At 38.9% G+C, this 27,379-nt stretch overlaps 1 protein-coding gene across 1 annotated transcript in view; it reads left to right on the top strand.

The window, feature by feature from the left end:
* The window catches only part of GDA (guanine deaminase), an 82,219-nt gene that overhangs the window by 18,834 nt on the left and 36,006 nt on the right, over nt 1–27,379 (top strand). The window contains exons 2-3 of the mRNA XM_037061673.1: nt 22,657–22,745; nt 26,285–26,456. Coding sequence (XP_036917568.1) covers nt 22,657–22,745; nt 26,285–26,456 — 261 coding nt within the window. The remainder of the gene's footprint in view (nt 1–22,656; nt 22,746–26,284; nt 26,457–27,379) is intronic.

Raw genomic sequence — 27,379 nt, 5'->3', positions numbered from 1 at the left:
TTTGCTAGAGAGAGTATATTTTCCTAGAGATAGTGTGCAAAATATACAAACTTATGTGTGTATATACATATATATGCACAAAATAGATAATATCTATATAAGCTAATATATGTTACATATTAAAATACTTATATAATTTAATATAGTCATTTTCCCCATACATGGCAGTACACCAAATAATGTGTTGTTTAATGCTTGGCCATATGATATATAGGTCTAGATACAGATATACATCAGTTAATATATCTTTTTGACATCCTTTCATATCAGTACATAAAGATTTGCTTCACTTTCTCATTCTTCCATAATTTTCCACTGTAGAGATGGATAAGAATTTATTTAATCATTCCCTATTGATGAGCATGAAACTTGTTTCATCTGCTTTGTTATTATAAATAGCATGGTGCTGAGCTGTGAACTCAGATCACTGGACTCCTGATCTCTACTTCTTTGCCAACCTTCTTATTTGCTTTCTGTGAAGGTGTCTTCTCCAGAAATGACGAGGAGATAGAATCGGTTTTAAGTAGGGGAATGGCAAGTTACCAGTGCTTTATTGTTGAAAGATAACTGGTGGCCTCTGGCGGAAAGTTTAGATGGAGATGGGTTTGGAAGCAGGGAGATTCTCTATTCGATGATTAATGCTAACTCTTACTTCCCTGCTCACTGGGTGAACAATGTGGTCTCCTACTTCTTCCACCTGCCCGTTCCAGGGACCTCCATTCTCTTTCCACTTCAGCCACCAGCATGGCCTCACGTGGGATCTTTGTAGAGGTCAGAGCCTCTTCCTTGCCTCATTCCAAGTTCCCAGTTTCCACGGATCTGGGCCTTACCCTGTTCTCTTTTGTCTGGTTTTGATAGAAAAATAAATGGAGCAAAGACAGAGAATAATATTTCTTTGCTCTTTAGTCCATACTTAGTGCTTCTCATGTATTATCTTTAATTTCTGAATAATTATTAGCTTTATTTTACAGGTGAGAAAGTGAGCCTTTGAAAAATTAAGTAACGTGTCCAAGGATTTTCAGACAGCAAGAAGCAGAGATTAGGTGCAAACCCAGTTCTTTGTGATTCCTGAACCTGTACCCTCAGCCCTCAGGTGATGCTACCTTTGGCTTTTCAGAGAGATTGACGCCCTTAACCCCTCTGTACTGGGTTAGAGTGGGAGTTAGAGTTAGGACTCACCTTAGGCTCTCCCCTCTATCTCTCATGCCCTGCCTGGATGTCGCCTGCCCACATCTGTTTTGAAGTTGCTGGCTGGGTGGAGGGTGTCAGCTGGGGTTAGGAAGGAGGCATTGATTTGGAGGTACAGAAGAGGGATGATGTGGGGAGCAGGACCTGCACCTAGAGCTGTCCAACAGCAGGGGTGGGCAGAGAACTGGCATTCCTGCCCAGGTTCTCTGCAATCATATTGCTATTTACGTGACTGTTTAAAAATCGGCCTTTGTCGACCATTGCTTTTGTGGGTCTAGCACTTTGTTTGATGCTGGAAAGGCTCAAGAGTGTCGCTGTTTTTCGAGATTATACTTTAGTGGGGAGACAGATACCCTAACTCCAAATTATAATACAGTGAGGTAACTGCTTGCATTAATTTTATATAGTACTGGAAGAAATTACCACAAACTTGGTGGGCTAACAATGCACAGATTCTTTTATGTTTCTTGAGGTCAAAAGTCTGAAATTAGCCCTGGCTGGTGTAGCTCAGTGGATTGAGCACAGGCCTGCAAACCACATGATCGAGGTTCGATTCCCAGTCAGGGCACATGCCTAGGTTGCAGGCCAGTTCCCGGTTCCTGGCGGGGGATGCATGAGAGGCAACCATACATTGATATTTCTCTCTCTCTCTCTCTCTCTCTCCTTCCCTTCCCCTCTAAGATAAATAAATAAAAATATTTTTTAAAAAAGTCTGAAATTAGTTCCACTGGGACCAAATCAAAGTGTTAGTGGAGCCCCGTTCCCTTTGGAAATTGTAAGGGAGTATTTGTTTCCTGGCCTTTTCCAGTTTCTAAAGCTTCATTCCTTGCATCCTTGGTCCCTCCATCTTCAAAGCCAGCAGTACAGCCTCTTACTTCAGTGGTCATGCCACCTTTCTCTGCCAACTCTCCCCCTACCAAGGACACTTGTGATTGTATTAGGGCCCACCCAGGTAATCCAGAATAATCTCCCCCATCAAGACCCTTAATTTAGTGACATTCACCAAGTGTCTTTTGCTATATCAGGTAACATTTGTAAGTTCCAAGGAAAAAGGAACTGGGTTTTTTTGGTGGCCATTATTCAGCATACCACAACACTACAGGCAAATACATGCAAATGGAGCCAAAAAATGGCAGACCCTTCCGCTGAATTCTTAAATAATGGGGAGTGAGTGTCCATGTCCTTACCTCCCAGTCCTGTCTCTCTGACTTTACCTCTTACAATTTCTTTCCTGGCTTGTCTCCCTCTCCTATACTCTGTTAGCTGCAAACCCCAGGCTTCCCCAAATGGCCCTTCTTACCCCATATTCTTTTCCCCAGATATGTTAGCCTTTTACAGGGGGTTGACATTCACCTCAGCATAGATAGCTCCAATCTCCATCGCCAGGCCTGGCCACCCCAGAGCTCCAGTCCTGTGCCTACCCCAGCTGTTGGACAGCTCTATCTACAGATCCTGCTCCCCCCACATTGTCCCTCCTCCACACCTCTCCAACCAACATCTCTTCTGGCTTCTATAGTTTTGTCCTGTTGTCCTTATTCTCTCATTACTATATTTAGAACTCATCATAGCCTCAACTGTTCCCTCCAGATCCAGTGGATCTGTACTACCTGTGCTACCAAGTTGTGTGGGCCCTTCTCTAACATTCTGCCCACACGACATTCCTCTCTCCACCCCTCCCTACACTGACTGTTGCCTCCACTCAGATAAGTCATTCAAAAGGTTCACTAAGGGTTCTGTCTCTAAACTCTCTTCTCAGCGTACCTTACAATCATTGCTCTACTTATTTTCCTATGTCACTATTGCTTAAAAACTTTTAGACAATAGGTATTTGGAGACTTACGGCCAAGATGAAGGTCTAGGTAGACACACTGTGCCTCCTTGCACAACCAAAATAAGGACAACAAAAATTTAGAAACAAAAAACCAACCAGAACTGACAGAAAATTGAACTGTATGGAAGTCCAATAACCAAGGAGTTAAAATAGACACATTCATCTAGACTGGTAGGAGTGGTGGAGTCGGGTGGCTAGGTGGAGAGGGGCTGGGGCAAAAAAAGTGGTGGACCAGGGCATGCAGGCGATGGCTGGCAGACCCTGGGCATGGGGTGGCCGTGGACAGACCCAGTGAGGCTCACAAGGTGGCTGGCAGACCTGGTGGTCCCACATTTGCTCACAGATAAACCAGGCAAAACTGGGGAGTGAGACAGAACCACAACCCAGGGCTCCAGTGTGGGGAAATTGAGCCTCAAAACACCGATTGGAAACACCTGTGGGGGTTGAGGTGTCGAGAGGAACTCCCAGCCTCACAGGAGAGTTTGTTGGAGAGACCCACAGGGGCCTAGAATGTACACAAGCCCACCCACACTAAAATCAGCACCAGGAGGGCCCAGTTTGCTTGGGGGAAGTAGTGGCAGGGATTGAAATCCAGCAGAGAGCAAAGCAAGTGCCATTGTTCCCTCTAGGAATCCTGCCCCACAGACAATGTCGCAACCCAGCCACTGGGTTGCCCCACCCTGGTGAACACCTAGTGCTCCACCCCTCACTAAGTAACAGGTATATCAAGACAAAAAAAAATGGCACTAAGTTACAGGTGTATCAAGACAAAAAAAATAGCCCAAACAGAAGAACAGATCAAAGTTTCAGAAAAAATACAACTAAGCAGTGAAGATATAGCCAACCTATCAGGTACACAGTTCAAAGAACTGGTGAGCAGGGTGCTCACAGAACTGTTTGAATTTGGTCTCAAATTAGATGAAAAAATGAAGGCTATGCTAAGTGAAATAAAGAAAAATATACAGGGAACCAATCGTGGTGGGAAGAAAACTAAGACTCAAATTAATGACCAGAAGGAAAAAAGAAGCAACCAAACAGAAAAGAATTAAGAAACAAGAATTCAAAACAATGAGGAGAGACTTAGAAACCTTCAGGACATCTTTAAACATTCCAACACCCAAATTATAGGGGTACCAGAAGGGAAAGAGGAAGAGCAACAAGTGGAAAAGTTATTTGAACAAATAATAAAGAAGAACTTCCCCAATCTGGCAAAGGAAATAGACTTCCAGGAAGTCCAGGAAGCTCAGAGAGTCCCAGAGAAGTTGGACCCAAGGAGGAACACACCAAGGCACATCATAATTACATTAGCCAAGACTAAAATGAAGGAGAGAATCCTAGAAGCAGCAAGAGATAAGGGGACAGTCATCTACAAAGGAGTTCCCATCAGACTGTCAGCTGATTTCTCAAAAGAAACCCTACAGGCAAGAAGGGGCTGGAAAGAAGTATTCCAAGTCATGAAAGGCAAGGACCTGCATTTAAGATTGCTCTATCCAGCAAAGCTTTCATTTAGAATGGAAGGGCAGATAAAGTGCTTCTCAGATAAGGTCAAATTCAAGGAGTTCATCATCACCAAGCCCTTATTATATGAAATGTTAGAGAGACTTATCTAAGAAAAAGAAGATTAAAAACCTGTATAGTAAAATGACAGCAAACACAGTTATTAACAACCACACCTAGAACAAAAATAAAAACAAACCAAGCAAACAAGTAGAACAGGAAGAGAACCATAGGAATGGAGATCACATGGAGGGTTAGCAACAGGGAAGTGGGGGAAGGAGAGGGGGGAAAAGGTACAGATGGTAGGTAGAAAATAGACAGGGGGAGGGCAAGAATAGTATGAGAAATGTAGAAGCCAAAGAACTTATTACACAGGCACATGAGTTCCTGTGGGGGAATGCGGGTGGGAGGGGGTGTGCAGGGTGGAGGGGAATGAAGGGAGGAAAATGGGACAACTGTAATAGCATAATCAATAAAATATATTTCAAAAATACTTTTAGAGAATGAATTGTAAAGCCTTTACTGTGACACTTTAAGATTCTCTAGAGTTCAGGCCCTACATTACACTTATTTATTCATTCATTAAATGTTCATTAGGTGTCTCTCATGTGCTAAGACTATGGTAGGCTATGGAAGCATGATAGTGAAGTAAAAATAGACACCCTTGTAGAGTTTGCCTCCTAATAGTAGAGACAGATATGAATAAAATAATAATTGTGAATGCATGTGAAACTGCAGCTATAATAAAACAATAGCTCAGAATTACATAATGCTTGTTTGTGCCTGGCCCCATTCTGAGCTTTTTACAAACACTGTCATTTAATCCTCACAACATTGTTGATCACTATTATTCCCATTTTGTAGAAAATAGACACAGGGTTTTAGTAACTTGCCCAAATTCACACAACCAGAAATGATTTAAGCCAGACAGCCTGGTTCTGGGTTTTGTGCATTTAACACAATGTATTTCCGTAAAGAAGGGGTGACTGATGTTTTGAGAATCGTTGACAGAGGGTGGGGGCATGAGTGGGGATGAGGATGGGTAATTTGAACTGGTCAGGAAAGGTTTTCTAAGGAAGGACTGAAATAAGCTAAACTGAAATACGAAAGATGAGTTGGGGCTAACTGCATGAGATGAAAGGGAAGGTGCTCTATGCTGAGAGAAGGTCGTGTGTAAAGAAAGGCCCAGTGGTGGGGGGAGTAAGGTGCTCACAGGGTCTGAAATGGGACCAGAATGATGCAGCAGAGAGAGCAAGGGAGAGCAAAGAACAGGGCATGGGATTAGGCGGAGATGGGATTAGCCCGGGGAGGCAGGTAGGTGCAGGCTACTTTGGACCCTATAGACCAGGTTACAAACTTTTTCTCGATCCTAAATGCAATGGGGAGCCATCGAAGTTTTAAGCAGGAGGTAAGAAAAAGATGTGACAAAGATTTCTGGATTGTGCCCTGAATTACTGTTGTCTCATTCTCTCAAACAGGGACCCTAGATAGGGACTAGTTTTGGCAATAAGATCATGGACTCTGTTTCAGATATTTGACTTTGGAGTGTCTTGTGAGAAATACAAATGAGCTATTAAGGAACGTGTCAGATAGATAGATCTGGAGTTCACAGAAGTCTGGGCTGGACCTTCAAGTTTTGGTGAGCGGATGGTGCCATATTGAAGGAAATTGTTCCTTCGTGTATGGAAGCTGAAAGGGCTCAGCTCTTATTTCATTGAGCATTTGCAATGGGAGATGAACTTGTAGAAGGACTTCTTTCCTACTAGATCTTTAAGAGTCACTTGTGAGATCTGTGTTAATCTTTCGCAGCAGATTTGAATGTGGGATGATAATCAGCCAGAGTGGGAGGAATTATCTTTGGATTCCTCCTATACTTTTCACAGCAGAATACCATCGGGTAATCATTTAGTCTTCATTACAGGGACTAGTTTTGGGGAATTGTGGTTTGAGACTATTAGAAGGAAACTGGCAAAAAAAAAAGCTGTTTGAGCAGGCTTCTTAAGATTGCAATGTACCTTCAGTGTTTGGATCAAAATGGATTGTATTTACTAGCTACGGCTGCATAATAAATTACCCCCAAACTTAAGGGCAGAAATGGACAATTTGTTATCATTACAGTTTCTTTGGGTCAGGGATTCAGATGCAGTTTAGCTGAGTGGCTCAGGATCTCTCGGGAGATAAGTTCATCTCACCAAGATGTTGGCCAGGACTGAAGTCATCTGAAGGCTTTACGGAGGCTGAAGGATCCACCTACAACATTCAGGTTCATCCACGTGACTGTCAGCTGGTACTTACTGGTGTTGGCAGCAATCTTTTGTTTCTCCCCATGAGAACTTCTCCCAGGGCTGCTTGAGTGCCCTTGTGTGCCTGGAGGCTTCTCCCAGAATAATAATCTAAGAGTGAAGGAGCCAGGTGGAAGGTGTTCTTCTAAACTAGCCTTAGAAGTCACATAGCATTGTGAAAACTTCATGCCAAGCATGTCCCCAAATTTGGCCCACCTCAAGGTTGGGGGAGGGAACTAGATTCCATGCTTTGAAGAGAGGAGCGTCAAAGACCTGTGGACATATTTTAGAGCTACCACACTGATGTTTGGCATCAGCGGTGGAGGGAGCCTACCCTCTCACCCTGTGTAGGAATTAATTTCTGTCGCAGCATCCCTGACAGATGGTCACTCAGCCTCTGCCTGGCTCTTCCAGCTCTCAGGAGTTCACTACGTTGTGAGTCACCGGGTTCCATTTATATCAATTTTTAGAAGCTTCTTTTATTCATGAAATTGAAAATTCTATTGCCGAACATTTCATTACAGGACCTAGTTCTGCTGCTCTAGAATGGGGCTTTTATGTGATGGCTTTTCCATCATTTGCAATGACCTCTTTCTTTTTTATACAAAATACTGTAAGTTCTATTCAGAATTTCCCCTGAAGTTTTAAAAATATTTTATGTATTTTCAGAGAGAGAGGGGATGGGAAGGGGAAAGAAAGGGAGAGAAACACTGATTGGTTGCCTCTCATCAGCCCCCACTGGGGGACCAGCCACACCCCAGGGATGTATCTTGACAGGGAATTGAACTGGTCACCTTTCAGTTTGCAGGCCAGTGCCCAGTCCACTGAAACACACCAGCCAGGGCTCCTCTCAAGTTTTGATTTCAGGATTTTTCACACTTAGGTCACCTTCCTGTAAAATGTTTCAGTTCAGTGCATTCCTCCATGACTGAACATCAGCAACTAGTTCTGTGGCCCAAGCTGAGTCTAAAGGCACATGAGAAAGCAGTCCTCACTTTGCACAACAGTGCAGGACTGAAAAGAAATGCCTGTGAAAACTAAAATCACGCAAGGTACAGGCAAACTTTGGAGAAACGGCAGGTTTGTTTCCAGACCACCATGATAAAGTGAGAATTCCAATACAGGAAACTATAACCCTTCTGCTGTTGGACAGGTTTGCCTTCAGTGTGTCAAAAATGAAACATCTGTGAAGCCCGACAAAGTGAAATGCAATAAAATGAGGTATACTTGTAATCTGAAGAATTGACATGGAAATTATGATTCGTCTGAAACCTTTAAAAACTTTTGTTAAAATGTTTAAATGTATCTTTCAAATCTAAATGCATGGAGAAATGAAAAACAATGTAACTAGTATTAATTTAGTAGACTTTAATTTAAAACATTAGAAACAGATTTAAAGTGTTTTATTTCTTTTTTATAAATATTTTATTTATTTATTTTTAGAGACAAGGGAAGGGTAGAAAATGAGGGAGTGAAACATCAATGTGTGGTTGCCTCTCATGTGTCCCCCACTGGGGACCTGGCCCGCAACCCAGGCATGTGTCCTGACTGGGTATCAAACCAGTGACCCTTTGCTTCACAGGCCTGTGCTCAGTCCACTGAGCTACACCAGCCAGGACAGTATTTTATTTCTTTGTTTAAATAGCTTTAAAAGTAGTTTGAACAGTGCTCGCCTTTTTCTTTTCACCATGTGACATAATATAGAGTGAGCGTCTTTTTTTTTTTTTTGCCTTGGCAGATTGTCATTCTGCTTTGTAAATTTGAATCGGTTTCTAACATTTTGTCCTTTGAACTCTCAGTATTGTGAAACATGTCTGAGATATTTCCATGAGAGTTCCTCTAATAGGTGTTTTTACTGGTGTCACTGTCTTCAATCACTATTATCATTTGTGTCAATAACTTTACCCTGACTAAGCTTCTTTGGCTACAGATTTTGTTTCTTGAATAGTGGCAATGTCAGCGTTTCATGGTCAACTCTTCCATAATGCCATTTACGTTAGATTCAAATTTCACTTCTTGTGTTATCACTTTTAATTTCTTTGCTGTACTTTCATCTTTGTTAAGCAATTCACTCTTTCAGTTAGTTATTCATTTATATAAAATGCCATGTGAGTTTATTGCTGGGAGGCAAGGAGGCAGCACCACTACAGGCTTCACTGTGTGTATGTGAGCTGAGTAACAGTTACACAGTGAGCAGTTACCACAGACTTTGGAAGAAGTGATGTGATTGGTCACTGATCACTACATACATCTATTACGAACGTGGTGACTTGACTGAAGAGCTAGAGGTCAAGTTTGTACTTTATGCGGTCACTCAAAGTTAATAGACCATGGTAACTGATATTTGAACATGTTGTTAAGGAACTGGTATTATTCAAATAAACTGTGGCATCTGAAACTTATGTATATCAGAAGCATGCAAAACAAGGGCTTCTGTGTTTCTACAAATTGGAACCTAGTTAGAATCTGTTTTATCGCCAACTAGTCCATACCATTAATTCAGAGTTTCATGCATCTTCCTTTTTTAAAATAAACAATATTTAAAACAATTCCTTTTTTAAAAAATGTATTTAAGGAAATCAATAAAAAAATGTATGCTTTTATTGATTTTGGAGAGAGAGAGGAAAAGAGAGAAAGTGAGAGAGAAACACATTGATGCGTGAAACATCAATTGATTGCCTCTTACACATGCCCTTACTGGGCTTTGAACCTGAAACATATGAATGTGCTCTAACCAAGAATCGAACCTGAGATGTTTAGGTGTAGGAGAGGGTGCTCCAACCGAGCCACCTGGCCAGGGCTCATAAATCTTTCTTTACCTAATGCATTTAATTTTTCTTAAATGTAAATGTCAGATTTTACTTACATTCCCATTAAGCGTCATCTTTTTAGTCTTATTCTGTGGTGTCTTCTCACAACTGGATTTTGCTAAGGAACAAACTGTCCCTTCCTAACTGTTGTCCATTTCACATCTAAGTTAATAACAGTCTGGGGCAGGGCTCAGTGAAGTTTCTCTAGAGCTCTCCAGCCATGCTTCTCTCCTCCCGTTCATCAGCTTTTTCAGAGCAGGAATATACACCACATAGGAATTCTCCAACTCTGCTATCATGCGCTTGCCTTTTTTGAGCTGGTCCAACAATGTCAATTTTCTGGTGCCATCAGATAACTTGGTGAAATCAAAGCACACTGTGCCAGCAGTTGTCTGGGTACCGTGTGAGAAACTACACTACTGAAAATACCTTTTGTGTATGGGGAACTTCTACAGTTCATGGTATGTTTTTTTTTTTGTCTGAATAGAATTGAAAGGTGTTATGGCAGATATTAGCATATTTTAAAAATGGTTAAGTCAGAAAGGCTGAGGGATTTGCCTTGATTCACAGAGCCAATAGAGTAAAATCTTGATTCTTCAGAAAGTCTAGTGTATTTTTCACCACCTCAAGCTTCACTGACGAGGTGCCCACAGAAAAGACAAAAAAGGGTTTCTGCAGGGTTTTGTTGTTGATGTTGATTTATTGGACCGCTCTTCTAATCCCCCCATCTCATAGGGTTTCTGTTTTGTGAGAGCTGCCATAACAACAGAAATTGTTGCCTCTCAGTTCTTGAGGCTGGATATCTGGGATCAAGGCGTCAGTGGGGCTGGTTCTTTCTGAGCTCCATAAGGGAAGGACCTGTCTAGGCCTGTCTTCTTGGCTTGTTGACGAACATTTTATCTCAGCGTCTCTTCATTTCACTTTCCTCTGTGCAGGTGTCTCTGTCCATATTTCTCCTCTTGATGTGGAAACCAGTCATACCGGACTAGAAGCCACCCTAACGACCTCATTATAGCTTGCTTCCCTTTATAAAGACCTTATCTCTAAATACCGTCACTTTCTGAAGTACTGGAGTTTCGACTTCCATATACAAATTTTGGGGAAACACAACTCAACCTATAACACACCTCTAAGGCAGATTTTAAAAATGACCAAATGAGTAAGTATGTGTAGCCAGCACTTTCGGGCATGCCTGCATTTTCTTACCCATAGTCATGTATTTGATGCACCTTTCAGTTATCAAAGAGAGTGGGAGTGCTTTTCCTAAATTCATTCTCAGTTATCCACTCATTGAGTTTAGTCTTTGAAGATGACATTTGCAAGGCGGATGCTGAAGTTATTAGCTTATTTCATGATTTCAGGATTCAAACTTGTCATTTAACCTTGGCTCTGAGATTTCTGCTGAATCTGACTGAGTATTTGGTGACAATTATGCACCTATCAAAAGAGTTTCCTCAGTCCACGGATTAGAATCAAGGGATTCTGATTTTAGAGAATAAATAAATTAGGGAGTAATAATTTGTATCCCAAAGACATTCACAAAGATTCAGGCACATGTAAAGATTGTGTGGCACATTACTGACTGCCTATAAAAAAAGGGACGAGTTAGATTGCTGAGGTTGGGGCGCTATAAACACTTGAAGTATGTCATTCTGTTTCCTCATCTCCTCCACCCACCTCTGTAGCTTCTCTTGTTAGTCATTCGGGTGTTCTATAGATTGTTCATGTGAGCATTTTCTATGATGTAGATTTTGATATTTAAAACATAACATTTGGTGTGAGCAGAGAGTTTGTTTCTGCTCGTGTATGTGCTCATAAAGAAACGACAGTTATAGTGTCTGCGTAAGGTGTGATGAGTGGAGATGTGATGAGTTGATGGTTATCTCGGAGGCCCCTGTATGCCTCCCCATCCTATTTTCTTCCCTTCCCCAAATGAGGAAACCATTATCCTAAATCTTATGTTTACCGGGCTTTTCCCTTTTCTTATACTTTATATTTGTTTTCAAAACAAAAATAGCATTTAAGTTTTGTAGTTAAATTTTGCATTTTTAAATCATTGCAAAGTTATAAAAAAGTTACAAGGGTAGTATAAATAACTTGTGTATAGTCTTCAACCATGTTCCTCAGTGGTAGCATTTACCACATTTGCTTGCTCATTCTTCCCCACTCTCTCCACACAGATGCAGATATACGTATGTAAACACACAAACACATAACTTTTTTGTAATTAATTGAGAATAGGTGTAGATACACCGTTTCAGTCTAAATACTTCAAGGTGTATTTTTGTACAAAGATAAGGATGCTGTCTCACATAATCACATACAATCATCTAGATCAAGAAATTAATGTAGATACAATTCTACACATAACCCACAGATCCATTCGTACTTTGCCCATTGGCCCAGTTTTGTCCTTGATAGCTTTCTTCCTCTTTCTGGTTCAAGAGCCCCTCCAGAATCACATCACAAGTTGCGTTTACTTGTGACGTTTCATTAGTTTCTTCCATCTGGAGTGAGTCTTCAGTCGTTTTTTGTTTTTCATGTCCTGGGTAGTTTTCAAGAATACAGGATAGTTTTTGTCTTGTCTTAAGAATATCTCTCAGTTTGGGTTTGCCTGACATTCCCTCATGATTGGATGCAGGTTAAGGATTTTTTCGCAAGAATATCACAGAAGCAAAGCCATGTTCTTTTCAGGGCATTATATCAGGAAGCACAGGATGTTGATTTATCCCATTACTCTTGATCTTAACTTTGTTCACTTGGTTAGGATGGTATTTACCAGGTTTCTCTGCCATAAAGTTACTATTTTTCTCTATAAAGTAAGTTTTGTGGGAAAATAACTTGAAATTATATAAACATCCTGTTCCTCAATGAATTATCACCCACTGGTTTTAACATTCTTTGATGACTTTTGCATGAGTAATTTATTAAGTGGTGGTTTCAAATGCTCATTTTTTAATTCTCTCATCCCTTTCACATGTACTAGTTAGTATTCTACTGTAGAAAGAAGGCTTCCTCATTCATTCCTCACTCATTTATTTGTGTGGACTCATGGATTTCTATTTTACTCTTTGGAGTTTCATTCATTACTATTATCATTTATTTTCATTCCTATTTTGCTAGTAGAAGCTCCTTCAAGGTGGCACCTGTGTGCTTTTCACCACTCTCCATCTTCACCACTTCCTTACTTTTGGATGCAAATTTATATTCCGGATTTGTCTTGTTTTAGGTTTTTAAAAACAACTTTGTTGAGATATTGCAAGAATCCAGATACTGTACAATTGAGTGGGCTTTCCTAGTTGCACAGTGGGCTATCACCCCTGCTATCAGTTTTAGCACATGCTCATTGTCCCCCGCAGAAGCCCATACCCCTTGGCAGTCGCTCCCACTTTCCTCCCAAGCCCAGCCCTAAGCTCTTTCCCACCACTAATCTTTCCTTTTGTTGCTGTTGTTTGTTTGTTTTTAAATTTATTAAAAGTTATTCCATTATTATTTCAGTTGTGTTGATAAATAGGGCCCAACATGCTATAGGATTTGATCCACTCAAGTTATAAGGCATTTTTTCTTGGAAGTTTCCTTTTGCTGTATTTAATTTAAGCAAGCCAAACTCTTTCAAAAAGCTAGAGAAGAGGTAGAGGAAATATTTCTAAAATGCTTCTGCTCTTTTAAAATATTTAAAAATTTCTAGTATTTTTGAAATATACTAACATATATATGGTGTTAAGAAAGAGTTGTAGTTTCTTTGCCCCAGCTCTGGAATCTCTCTAGTTCTTTCTATTGAAGAATGGTATATAGAAACCAAGGTGTGCTGAGTGCTACAGGGTGTCACTGTTTCTTGGACCCCTCAGCAGATAGAGCAAGGAAAGAAACCTATGTATATTAATATATGTAAAGGAGTTGGCAAAAGTAGGTTTACAGCTGTGAGTACATAAAGCACAGCATTAATAAAGCTATTGTTCATATTCATAGCCTGCATGTGTTTTTCCATATGAACAACTATAAACCTACTTTTGCCCACCCCTGTATAATTGATCTACAATACATTAAAAACCACAAGTTGACACCAATACCTCTAATTTAAACATAACACCACAGAGTTTTTCCTAGCATTCCATATTTGTACCTGCCTTTGGAGAAGGCTGGCTCTCATTATCCACAATATATTTACGTGTTTGCTGACTAATCCTGTATGCAATCAGTCTCCCGACCCTGGTGGCTTTCTTCCCAGCCACATCCTGGGCCACTTAGTCTGCCTCCTTGACTCTCCACTTTCTCAGCCTGTTCCTCTGTCCCTATTAGCCTTCTCAGCCCTGACCACTCCCTTAGACCTGACTACCTTTGCATTCCTGCTCTCATCAGGCCCACCAACCAGGGCTGTATTAAAGGAAGGGGAGGAAAAGGAAAAGCACCAAAAAATATTTTATAAAGAAAAAGAAAAGGGAAGAGGGGGGCTGTTTAATTAATTTATTTTGTGCAAAAGACAGTTTTGTTTTGTTTTGTTTTTTAAAAGTGTATAGTAGAGCCCTGGCTGGTGTAGCTCAGTAGATTGAGCGCGGGCCTTTGAACCACATGATCATGGTTCCATTCCCAGTCAGGGCACATGCCTGGGTTTCAGGCAAGTTCCCAGCAGGGGAGTCATGAGAGGCAACCATACATTGATATTTCACTCCTTCTCTCCTTCCCTTCCTCTCTAAAGATAAATAAATAAAATATTTTAAAAAAGTGTATAGTATAGCTTTAATAGTCCCCAGCTTGGAGATCAATTGTGGTTTAAATTCTAGATTTACCACCTACCAGCTGTGTAATCTTGGGCAAGTTACTTAATTTCCTCATCTTTAAAATGGGGCTAGTAATATAGTACATACCTCATAAGATTCTTGTGAGTTTTTAAAGATATTTTATTTATTTTTAGAGAGAGGAGAAGGGAGAAAGAAAGAGAGGAAAAGAAACATCGATGTGTGGTTGCCTCTCATGTGTCCCCCACTGGGGACCTGGCCCACAACCCAGGCAGGTGCCCTGACTGGAAATCAAACCTGCAACCCTTTGATTTACAGGCCAGCACTCAATCCACTGAGCCACACTAGCCAGGGTGATTCTTGTGAGTTTTAAATGAGTTAATACATGTAAAATGTGTAGGACAGTGTCTTGAAAAGATAAGTACATTTAAGTATTTTTGTTATTATCAAACATCCTATCATTTTGGAACACATTGCCTTATTTTTCTAGTAAAAAGTTACTAAATACCAATGGGTCATTAGTGATGCATTCAACAGAGATTGGAAAAATTACTAAAGTTACTGTTCTATTTATCAAAAATATGTTTTCTATAACAAAGTGGGGCTTGTAAAGCTGTCAGAATTTGTACTTTTCCAAGAGTACTTTATCTGGCCCTGAAGTTAAAGAAAAAATTGTTAAAAGTTATTACAAATTGAAAAACAATCATAAATTAAAATAATGCTTCCTAGAAACACTAGTGTAAGCCACAAATGATACAATTTCAATTTGTACCCATCTTATTAGGAGCCTGCCTCAGAGGTTGGCAAACTGTAGCCCAGGTCAAATCCACCCCCTGTCTAATGTTATGTTGCCAGAGAACTAAGTATGGTTTTTACATTTTTTAATGGTTGAAAAAAAAAGAATATTTCTTAACAGAAGACAATTATGTAAATTGTAAATTGTTTTCCTAAATAAAGTTTTATCGGAACATAGCTGCACCCAGTTGTGCATGTTGTCTATGGCTGCTTTTGCTGTACCATGATGGAGTTGAGGAGTATCACAGAGACAATACAGTCTAGAAAGCCTAAAAATTTATGTCTGGCCCTTTGTTGAAAGTTTGCTGATCCTTGGTATAGACTGCTAGAGAAAGAATCAGAGAGATGTGGAAGAACCCCTGGGAGGATGGGTCAAGTCCGGCAGATACTCCTGGCTTGCCCTGTGACCTTGCACAATTCACATTACCTGGTCTGTTTCCTCACCTGTGAAATGAGAATCTGGGACCTGAAGATCTAAGTCCCTCATGTTTTCCTTTGGCACCTTTATAATACAAATTTGCTAGATTCTACCTGCACAGCCTGGCTTTTTAAAAAGGCAATCTCACTTCTTTTCCATTGATCTGTTTCAGGTGAATGAGTTAATGCGGTAACTTTCATCTTTGTTCAAAAGCTTCAGAAATCTCGAGACCTCCTTTTTTAAAACCTGATTTTGCCTCCCACTGCAGTACCTAAGAGGGGATTTTGTGTAATGGGTTGCAACACAAGTGTCTACATGTTACCTTGTTTTGTTGGAGGCCTGAGCTATCTAACGATGGCCCGAAGAGCACTTTACTCTGCTCCGTAGCAACAGGCCTCTTGTCCAAATTTGCCATCTGGTGTTTGAAGCCTCTATCCTGCAGAGGTTTTTTTTTCTTTAGCTGTTAGTGATTACTCATCTCTTTTGGCTTTGGTATTCTTGACATTCTCATTATTTGCTCATCCTAAATATTCCCAGTTTCAAGTAAGAGAGCACTTGGAGTCTTTTGCTTAACAGAAGGGATTCAATTTCCTCATCTGGAAAATAAGAGGGTTAGATGAAAAGGTTCCTACCAGCTGGTACCATCTATGATTTTATGACTATGAAATTTGTGTTTCAGTGACTTGTATGTGCTTGACAGACCACCTAAACTGTGGCCTGTGAGGAAGCCTTCGGGCCGTAATAGGCTCTCTTCCTAGTGAATGGTCGAATAATTGAATGAACAGCCACATAAACCCAGGTAACTTCAGGTTAAAAGACCCATTGCCCCATAAAGAAAACATCAATGATATTTTTAGAGATCAAAATATTTTTTTAATATTTTTTATTTATTTATTTTTACAGAGAGGGGAAGGGAAAGAAAAAGAGTGGGAGAGAAACATCAGTGTGTGGTTGCCTCTCATGCGTCCCCTACTGGGGACCTGGCCTGCAACCCAGGCATGTGCCCTGACTGGGAATCGAACCAGCGACCCTTTGCTTCACAGGCCCGTGCTCAATCCACTGAGCTGCACCAGCCAGGGCTAGAGATCAAAATATTTTTAAAGATTTCTTAAAAATAAATCTCAAGGTCATACCATGATCTACAAAGCTACCTACCACTCTTTCTTCTATGTCTTGTATTTTATCCCACTCACCTGCCTGATGTTTTAAAACGTGCCAAGCATCTAATTTAAATATGCATATTGGGGACTTTGTATTGATTATTCTCTTTGGAATGCTTTCTTCAAAATACCCTAGTGGTTCACTTCCTCCCCTCACACAAACCTGTGCCCAAAATTATTTCTCAGAAAGAACACCACACCCCACTTTTTATTTCATCTATTTACCTTGCTTTATGTTTTATCATAGCACTCATTATTTATGTAATATATCTTATATTCACCTATTAATTTATTGTTCCTACTCCATAATATTTCTTCTCACTTAAGGGGCACTTGGGCAGTAATTGTTGAGTTAATACATGAATAAGAGCAAGAAAAAACAATAACTATGAAATACTTGATTTGTGAATTAAAGTTTTCCCTAACTTTAGGGAAAACTTAGGCACAGTGCTTGAGGCACCAGTGCCCTGCTGTTACAAAGTACACTCACATCTGTAACACATCTTGTGGCTTTTGGCCTTTGTGCCTCTGCTTCTATCATTATTTACCTCTTCCATCCCTCTCTCTTTAATCCTGGGTACCCATCAAGTGTCAAATCCTATCCATCATTGTTGAAGTTCTGTCCTTTGGAACCTTCACCGACCATGTCCACTCTCTGTCCATCGGAACTGACGGGCCCATTGCACTCTGTCACCATTCCTTCCCATCTGGTCACCATTGCTTCCCATCTGGTTCATTATCTATCTGTGTGTCTTAACTACCCAACTTTAGGCTCTATGAGTGGAGATACGTATTTATATATTTTTTACTTTACATTTTTATATACATTTAAAATGGAATTGACTTTAAAGTTTTATCTAAGATAAAACATGTATTATTAACAATTTTGAATCTAAAATTGTAAAAGTGTACAGATAAAAGCAAACATTACCCCCAAATCCATTATAAAGAGATATTAACCATTGTCAACATTCAGACCCAACACACCATATTCTTATAAAACATGTGATCACACCATCATGTTATCTCACAAGCTTCATTTTAAAAAACATCTTAAGATTGCACTGAGGATAATTTTCCATTCAATACATACATGTCTTCACTGTCACATTAACTCCTGCAGTGTTTAGTCATATTTAACCAATCCCTTAGTAACTGATATGAAATTGCTTTCAGTTTTTCAGTATTGTATATGTACAGCGTATATTTTTAGGGTAACTGGGGGCAGAGATTTGAAGAGAGAGTGGATTTAAAATGATCAAAGTAGAAGGCTAGAATATGAGCTTACTAGAGAAATGCATGGCATGTTTTTTGCTAATGTGCCCCTAAAAGAATTTTGAAACGCTTTATATGCTTTCATATTTTAAAAGATGATATGCATAATTTTTATTAAATTGAAATATGTATAAAGTTCATAATTTCTGGCAAATTGTAGATATATACAAGTAAAATTGAACTGTGACATTACATTTAAAATATTTTATTATTAAAATTATAGGTTATGTACAATATTACATTAGTTTCAGGTGTACAAACCAGTGATTAGACATATAGTATATATAACTTACAAAGTGATGAACTTGATAAATCTAGTATCCACTGATACCATACATAGTTGTCACAATAGTATTGACTATATTCTCTATGTTATATTGTACTTTGCATCCCTATGACTGTTCTGCAATTACCAATTTGTACTTTTTAATCCCTTCACCTTTTTCACTCATTCTCCCAATCTCCCTTTCATCTGGCAACTGCCAAAATGTTCTCTGTATCTGTGAGTCTGTTTCTGGTCTGTTTATTTGTTTATTTTGCTTTTTTCAGATTCCACATTTGAGTGAAATCATATGACATTTGTCTTTCTCTGTCTGACTTTTTTCACTCAACACAATACCCTCTAGGTCCATCCACATTATTCTAGATGGCAAAAGTTTATTCTTTTTTTAATGGCTAAGTCATACTTCATTGCATATATGCACCACATTTTTATCTATTCATCTGTTGATGGACACTCTGACATTATTTTAAAAATGTATTTAATGGAGTGAAAATATAATGATTTCATATTTACCTTAAACTATTCTAAAAATTGTGAGCTTACCTGTCTTTAATGATCTAAAATGCTATATAGTACTTTCTGTTCTTGAATTACTAGTTATGTTCCACTTTCCTTACAGAGTTGTGCTAATACAATCTAGTTTTATTGACCAACCAGTGCAATTAAATTGTGTACATAAATTTAAATGTTTAAAATTTCCTGGGTCCATGAGGAAATTTAAATATATATATATTATACATATTGAAAGATAATTTGTTAAATGTAAAATTAAAAGTCTGTTGTATTTTTCTCCAACTAGATAAATATATCCATAGATGAGTGTTACTTGGTAGAGTGAATGAAATACAAGCACCATTATTTTTTCTCATTTTTTACTTTTATAGAAGTAAATGCTGAGAATTATTTTCACATAAATCAAAGATGAGGGTAGGAAGAGGAAATTCTTATAGCAATATCTCTTTATTCTTTGAACTCTTTCTGACTTATTTGATAAAAATTGTATATTGATCTATCAAAAATATTTTTAATGATGTCAGTGGATAAGCAATTAGGTCTCCTGCAAGTTTTCTTTAAAGTAAAGACCACAGTGCTAGAGAAATATCTTTGGATGTCAGGCACAGGCATTGGTAGGAGCACATTTGAGCTTAATGCTTGGTTATTCCAACTATTATGTGCCGCCCAGAGAAGGAGACAGTTGCTTTGAGTTAGGGTTGAACTTTTGTCAGATGTATGTTGACTAAAAGTCATAAGCAGTATGAAGTAATACATGGTAGAATTCAAGCTGTACAAGAGAAAGGGTGAAAGAGGACTGCTAATGGATCGAGAAGAAGCGGAGGGGAGAAGGTAAAGGGAGGGGTTTTTAAGGTGGGAGATTGGTTGGAGTTGAAGTGGCAAACAAGTAAAAGAAGAAATTGTGATCAGACGTGTGAATTGGGAGTTGGGGGTGGGGCAGTTATAATGTGAAGTTCATGGAAATAGCAGGCCATGGTGTCAAAAGGGTTGTCCATGTTGATATCATAAGGAAGAAAGAGCTTAAAGAAAGGGTGTGAGGCAGGTGTCAACAGGTTTGAGCAATGAGAGAAAGGTTGGTAAAGGAGGAGAACAACAAAAAGAAGCAAAAGATTCTCTGGAAAGCTAAAGGTTCCTTCTTTATTTACAAGGAGCTGCAAGATAAATGACTTGGAAATGGCCATGGAAATGGCTATGGAATGCACCAGACTCATTGCCTGAGCCTGATGTGTGAATACCTGCCATTCGAGAAGCATTGGGGAAGCTGTGTCCTCAGGGTAGAGCCCCAGCTATGAGGAGGGAAAAACTCAGAACTTACCTTGAAGACAGAGGGGATTTTGCTGCTTTGGAAGGGCAGAAACAGAAGGTCACAGTGGAGGGTTTTGGTAAGTGGAGAGTAGTGGGAGCTCAGTCAGGGATAAGGAAGGACAGAGCTTTAGTGAAAATAATGATACAGATCAAGATCCTTAGTGTTTATGTGAGGAGCAGGTGAATTCTAGCTTGAACGTCAGTTGAAGATAACAGGAAAGAGAGTGGGTGGGTTTATTCTAGTGGTCTGTAAGGAGTTGGGTTCTTGCCTAACTAATAAAAATCTGCTGTAAATTGATAGAAGGTATGTCTTGTTTGGTTAGAATAATTGAGGCTTACATGTTGCAGACATTCTAAATTATTATTTTAATGACTTTTGCTTTTTATTGCCAGTATATCATTGGGATTATTTTTGCATCTATTTTATTAAATAACGATAACATTGGCTTGTAATTTTTGCTCTCTGTTTGCGTGTATGTGTTTATGAATGTGTTGTGTATACTTTGTCAGGTTTTATATGAGGATTATGCTAGCTATGTAAAAATGGAGAGGTGTCCACTTTTTTCCATGCCTTGGGGCTCGTTACCCTGCACAGATATTACCTATTCTTTGTAAGCTGGAAAGATATTAGCTAAGAAATTCTCTGAATGTGTGCTGTCCAATGCAGTACATTAAGCACTTGAAATGTGGCAAGACTATGAATTAAAGTTTTGAATTTTTTAGTTTCTTGCTTTTTATTTTAAACTTAATTTTCCATTTAAAAATTGATACTCATCTCAGTTTTGGAAATCTTTTAAGTGTTTTTGGATCAATCTGGGTATGTGAGTCTACTTTTTGTAAATTATATAAAATCTAAGTATACAGATTAAATATTTCTGATGAAAATTTAGTTATCTAGTTGAAATATACTTTAAATGCAAATGCAAAATACACCCAGAATTTAAAAACTAAATACCCCCACCAAAATAAAATTAATAACTTTATGTTGATTCATGTTGATGTGATAGTCTTTTATCATAGCCACCTATGTTGTTAAATAAAACATTTAAAAATTAACTTAACCTGTTTTGTCTCAAACATTTAGTGTGACTATTAGAAAAGTTAAAGTTACACATGCATTTTGAAGGACATTGTATTTCTATTAGGTAGCATGGTTCTGAACCATATGATTTCCTAAAGAGTTAGTAAAACTTCTCAGTTTCTTCTAGAGTTAGTTCATTCAGTTTCCCTACCTCTCTAGAATATATTTTGATCATTTATATTTTTTTCATTTATTGCAAATATATTTTCAAATGTGGAAATATCATGGTTTACAAATATTTTATTATTGAGCAATTGCTTTAATAGTAAATTGGTTCTGAGTTATAGTAATAAATTCTGTTTTTGTGGGTTTTGATTAATTTTGTGTCTGTTTTGATATTTATTTATTTGAATGTATTGTTTGAATCATCAAATTACTTTTCCTTATTTGTAGAAATTACATCTTTATTTTTCTCTTCTAAAAATATTCTAATTTTTAAAAAGGTGTATCTTTAATGAATAAGGAAGTTAACATTTATTTTATTTTAGTTTTACAAATTATTTTTTGCAGTATATTGCCTTACTTCTAATTAATTAGATACGTTTTTATCTACGGTTATTTTTTAGCATTTCATGTTCTATGAAATGTTTTTTCTCACAGTATTGCATTTAAAAATGAAACAAGGTATTTCCTTTTTGCCCTGTCTTGCTTTGCAAGCCATTTTCATAGAGAAAGCAATCACACTATACTTAAAAAATTATCAGCATCAGGTATAATGTATCTAGCATTTAACATATTCCAAGGGTCTACTCACTTCTTTACTGTAATGATCGCAAAGTCTCACAATAGCCTTATGAAGTATGCACTGGTATTACCCCCCGTTTGCAGAGGGGGAACCAGACCAAGAGAGATTAAGAGACCAGTTGAAGTTTCTAACCTTCAGCCCACAGGCTTCAGACCTCACAAATCTAACAGGAGCAGTCACTATGTTCACGTCTGAGATGTAGTACTAGAAGAATACTGCAGACAACTGGTATCAGAACGTCAACCTGGTTTATGCTAAGACAAATGTCAGGCAACTATGAGCAGTTATTAGTGTTAATAAATTACCCCATGATGCGCTACTGCAGCACTCTGAACTTGAGTTTCCCATAATATCCTAACAAAAATCTTTTCGTCCTCTGCGGTGAGGTATACTTTCTATAAACGATTGTTTCCTTCAATCATTTTCAGGGGTGGGGAAGAAATAAATATCAATTAGCCATTTAAAACACCCTGTATCTTCAAATTAGAATTTTTGAAGTCTCACTTATATCTACAGAATGGCAGAAAAGGAGAAATAACACGTAATTTACTTCGCTGGGCAGCCAAAAGCAAACAACTGCTTTTGCCTCTAAACTCAGTCCCATTTGATATCAAATGCCTTTTAAAATTAAATCAGCTACAGTATAGTCTCTTTTAAAAAGATTTATGTATTTAGTAGCAATGAGTGACTATGTGTGGTTCATTAATTTGTGATTCTTTCCTTCCTTTCTTTTAAAGATAGTGTTTTTAGAAGAAGCATCTCAACAAGAAAAGCTGGCCAAAGAATGGTGCTTCAAGCCGTGCGATATAAGAGAACTGAGCCGCCAGTAAGTCATCGCCAACTTCTTCCCCTTTGTGGATGCCATGAACTCATCTCAAATGAAAAGAAACCTGCCTTGAGAGACAGAGAGGCCTTGTAAATTTTTTAAGGTGTGAGATGTGAAGGAGGAGATAGATAAAGACAGGAAGCTTAAGGATAGGGTAGAAGTTTTGAGTACTAGAGGCCGCCTTCTTCCATTTAATCCTTCGGCAAATATTTGTTGAGCTTAGTGTGTACACAGACTAGGATCTGGGGGTGAAAATTGTTTACTAAGTCTTTGCCCTGCAGAGTTTACAGCCCCCGGGGAACGCAGAGAGTAAACAAGTGCACAGATACGTAAGTGTGACAGTGATGGGTGGTGTACCTTCTGTAGAGGAAATAAAGAAAGCATGGTAGAGATTATTGTTGGGAGGATAGGAGGGTACTTTGGGGAGCAATTGTTCTGATAGCATGGTTAATTAGGTAAGACCTATTTCCAAAAGTGCATTTGAGCTGTGATTTTATGTTCCAAGTGCTTTTAGTAGTTTTTAAAATAATTTGTTCAAAATATGTTTCTTGTGGTTGACTCACTAGATCCTGCTAGAAACAACTCTGTCTTGGGGGCAGCCCCTGACCAGTGTCTTATATACTGTGATGTAGGTCTGTCCTGAGGATTAACCCCACCTGTGAACAACTGTTTTCTGTCATTTTGTTCTCTAGATCACTGCTTCAAGCCTCAGCTTTATCCAATCTGCTGTTGGTTTCTTCTAGTGGGTTCATTTCAGATTTTTGTTCCACTTCTTGAAATATACTCAAAGAAACCTCTGAGTATATATTTCCTCTCATCCTAGAAAGCTGCCTTGTGCCCCTGCTAGTCAGGCTCCAGCCCCCACAGGCAACCCCTGACTGGTCTCTGTCACATAGATTACTTCTATCTGGTTTTGAATGTCATGCAAATGGAATAACTCAGTACATGCTCTTTTGGGTCTGGACTTGTCCACCCATCATAATGTTTCTGAGATGCATTCTTACTGTTGTGTATAGCAGTAAGTAGTTCATTCTTTTTCACTGGTGAATAATATTCCATTTTATTAATATACCAGATTTTATCCATTTTCCTGCGGTATTTAGATTGTTTCCAATTTGAAGCTGCTATGAACATTCTTTTTTTTTTTGCTTTTTTTGTTTCATTTGGGTAAGTTACTAGGCATGAAATTGCTCACTTAAACCCTTTATACTTTGACCATTATACATATCCATTTTTTACACCTCCTATCTCTCTCTCTCTCCCCCACACACACACACACACAAGCCCTCACTCATCCCTAATCTCCTAACTAGGTTATAATCTCTTTGAGGACAAGATGCCTTATTTCTCTAAAAACTCCACAAAGTTTAGTAGAGATTTTAAAACATATTAGAAACTTGGGAAATAATATTTGATTGGACAATTCAAGTATACAAAGAAGTCACACTTCCATCCCATTTTATGGTGGTAGAGACAGTAAAAGACGCAAGGATTACAGAGGCCAGTGACTAATACCTAAAGGGAATCCATATTTCACCCTCTTTCTCTGCATGCCCCCTCAGCACTGCCTTTTTGCCTTGCTTACAGGTTGTCACTACTCTTCATTCCTGAAGTGAATGAACAATTCTGACACTTGGAGGGTAATGACCAAGGGTCCTGAGTCACTGACAACTGCCATGGTTTGAATCTGGTTGACTAGTTGAATAGTTACTTTTTTCAAACTACTTAAATTTCCTGAGCTGTAGTTTACTCTTATGTAAATGAAGATAACACTATTACTTCATAGATTTGTTGTGACTATTGCACCATCATCACAACTAATAATTTTTTAGTGTTTTCCATCCTCTAAGTACTATTTTTATGCACGCCAACTCAATCCTCGCAACAGCCCTGTCCTGGCACTCCTACTTCCATTTGACACCGCGGAAACTGAACCACAGAGAGATCGAATTACATGTTGAATATCCCACTGCCGGGTTATGGTGGGGCATGGATTCAAAATCAGGCAGCCTGAGTCAAGAATGTATATACCACCCCCCTGTGAGGAACAAATAAGATGACACACATAGAATGCTGTGCCCAGTGTCCAGTACATACACATTTTCAGTAAACATTACCTGCTGTCACCATCATCATTATCATTATTATTATCATTCCCAGTTGTCATTTTTTAAAAATAAAGCATTTATAGATACCCATGTCTTTATTTGTTTTCCACTGAAGTGGTATACATTTGAATTGGTAGTAGAAGGGATTTTTTGTTAGGTCATTTTAAGTTCAAATTCTTTTTCTTTTTTAAGATTTTATTTATTTATCTTTAGAGGGGAAAGGAAGGAGAGAAGGAGAGAAATATCAATGTATGGTTGCCTCTCTTGAGTCCCCGGCTGNGTCCAGTACACACACATTTTCAGTAAACATTACCTGCTGTCACCATCATCATTATCGTTATTATTATCATTCCCAGTTGTCATTTTTTAAAAATAAAGCATTTATAGATACCCATGTCTTTATTTGTTTTCCACTGAAGTGGTATACATTTGAATTGGTAGTAGAAGGGATTTTTTGTTAGGTCATTTTAAGTTCAAATTCTTTTTCTTTTTAAGATTTTATTTATTTATCTATAGAGGGGAAGGGAAGGAGAGAAGGAGAGAAATATCAATGTATGGTTGCCTCTCTTGAGTCCCCTGCTGGGAACTGGCCTGCAACCCAGGCACGTGCCCTGACTGGGAATCGAACCGCGATCGTGTGGTTTGCAGGTCCGTGCTCAATTCACTGAGCTACACTAGCCAGGGCCAAATTCTTTATGTATATAAAAATATATTTATTTGGGGTGATGGTGGTACATAGTATCTTTTAACAAATACCTGTTTCGATGACATTAAACACGATACATACATACTGATGAGCAGCAATAGTTCTTTAAAAAAGCTTTAAATACCTCTTAGCACTGACTTCCCTCAATTCTGTGGGTAGTGCCTCTGAAAACTTGTGGAAACATCTTTCCAGGGCTTTTTGTTAGAAGAGTTCATAGAAATGTAAAAATTAACTGGTGGATCAGGGTAACAGCAGGAGTGATCAGAAGCACCTAGCATTGCCATGGTCTCTTCACGCCTCCTCTTCAGTTATCCTGAGTGGCTTGAGTCTAATTCCTCAGCATGGCTCTCGAAAGTTTGAAGACCTCCTCTCTCATCTTTTTTCCCCCGTCTTAATCCCTAACCTGTGAGAACAAAGTCATAGGATGAAAGCACTGCTTCACTCCTTCCTTGTGCTCTGACCACTCTGCTTCCGTCCAGTGCTGTGCTTTTCCCTCGCGGCTTCCTCTGTGGTTGACGGCACGCCAGCCGTTCCAAGTTAGCAGCGATGTCTTTCAGAGCTTCGTTTTGACTTCTCGATCTCTCAATAGGAGGAGAATTTGTTCATCGGATGGCTTCAGCTCTAAACCTGTGTGGGGTGAACAGTTCAATCCTTGCCGAGAGAAAACATGGTTTAAAGATATGGAAAATGCCTAAGGATGCTATTTCTCTCATCTTCGTTTTCAGTGAATTCTTCATGCCCGGGCTGGTTGATGCACACATCCATGCCCCTCAGTATTACTTTGCTGGGAGTCATATGGACCTGCAGCTTATGGAGTGGCTGACCAAGTATACGTATCCTACAGAAGTCAAATTCAAGAGCATTGATTTTGCAGAAGAAGTGTACACTAGAGTTGTTGTAAGTATCCTGCTTGTGAGACTCGGTGTACTGTCTTTGGTTACCTGTAGAAACATTAATTTCTTGGGGCAAAATTTAAGTGTGAAACACAGGCAGTTAAGGCTAGAATGGACTATTGAGGTTTTCTCAGTCTTTCATAGCCCAGTGAGTTTGTGACCACCTCCCTACACAGCTTGTCACTAGCAAGGAGAGGACTTGAGTTCGAGTTCCCAAATCCCCAATCTGGTGGGCTCTTACGACTCTCGGTCTTTTCCTTTTTATGTTTTACTTTACTAAACTTGGTTTTGATGCATATGTGTGTTCTCTTACTCCTGTTGATCCATGACACTGTTCTGGGGACCATATGGAATAGCTGCACAACCTTTGGGAAGTTCTGCAACTCATCTTCCCCATCTGTAAAAAAAATAGAGATAATGATTGTGCCTATTTCACAGGATTGTTATAAGAATCAGGCAAGTTAATATTTGTAAGGTTCTTAGAATAGTGCCTAACATATGGTAAGCACTCTATGTGTTAGCTTTAAAAAATACCCAAGGAAATGTAAAATTAAAAATTTAAATTACAATCATAAGGATGTCATGCTATTTTGGTAGTTTTACAAGGAGGGAAAATAGGATATTTCCATTACAGGGCATATGGGAGTGTGACCAGCATTGTCTCCACTAGAGGGAATTATGTGGCTAGTTCCGCCACTGAATGGTGGCTGTAGGGTGTGCCAACCCTTCCTTGAAGGCTCTGAAAATGTCCTTCTTCTCACTTTCTCAGAAAATCATTTCTGGCCTTTCTCTACCAACCCTCTGCCCAATCCATTTAGCAACCAGAATTAAAGTTGCAAATACCTTCTTATCTGACCACTACCTCTTATCATTCAGGACACTTAGTCTGAATATTCCTGCATTTTTGTTGGACCCATTGATGAATTT

The sequence above is a fragment of the Sturnira hondurensis genome, unplaced genomic scaffold (assembly GCF_014824575.4).
Source record: "Sturnira hondurensis isolate 20B ecotype Veracruz unplaced genomic scaffold, ASM1482457v3 Scaffold0013515, whole genome shotgun sequence".
Classification (NCBI taxonomy): Eukaryota; Metazoa; Chordata; class Mammalia; order Chiroptera; family Phyllostomidae; genus Sturnira; species Sturnira hondurensis.
The sequence above is the reverse complement of the archived record's forward strand: the minus strand, read 5'-3'. Positions and strand labels throughout refer to the sequence as shown.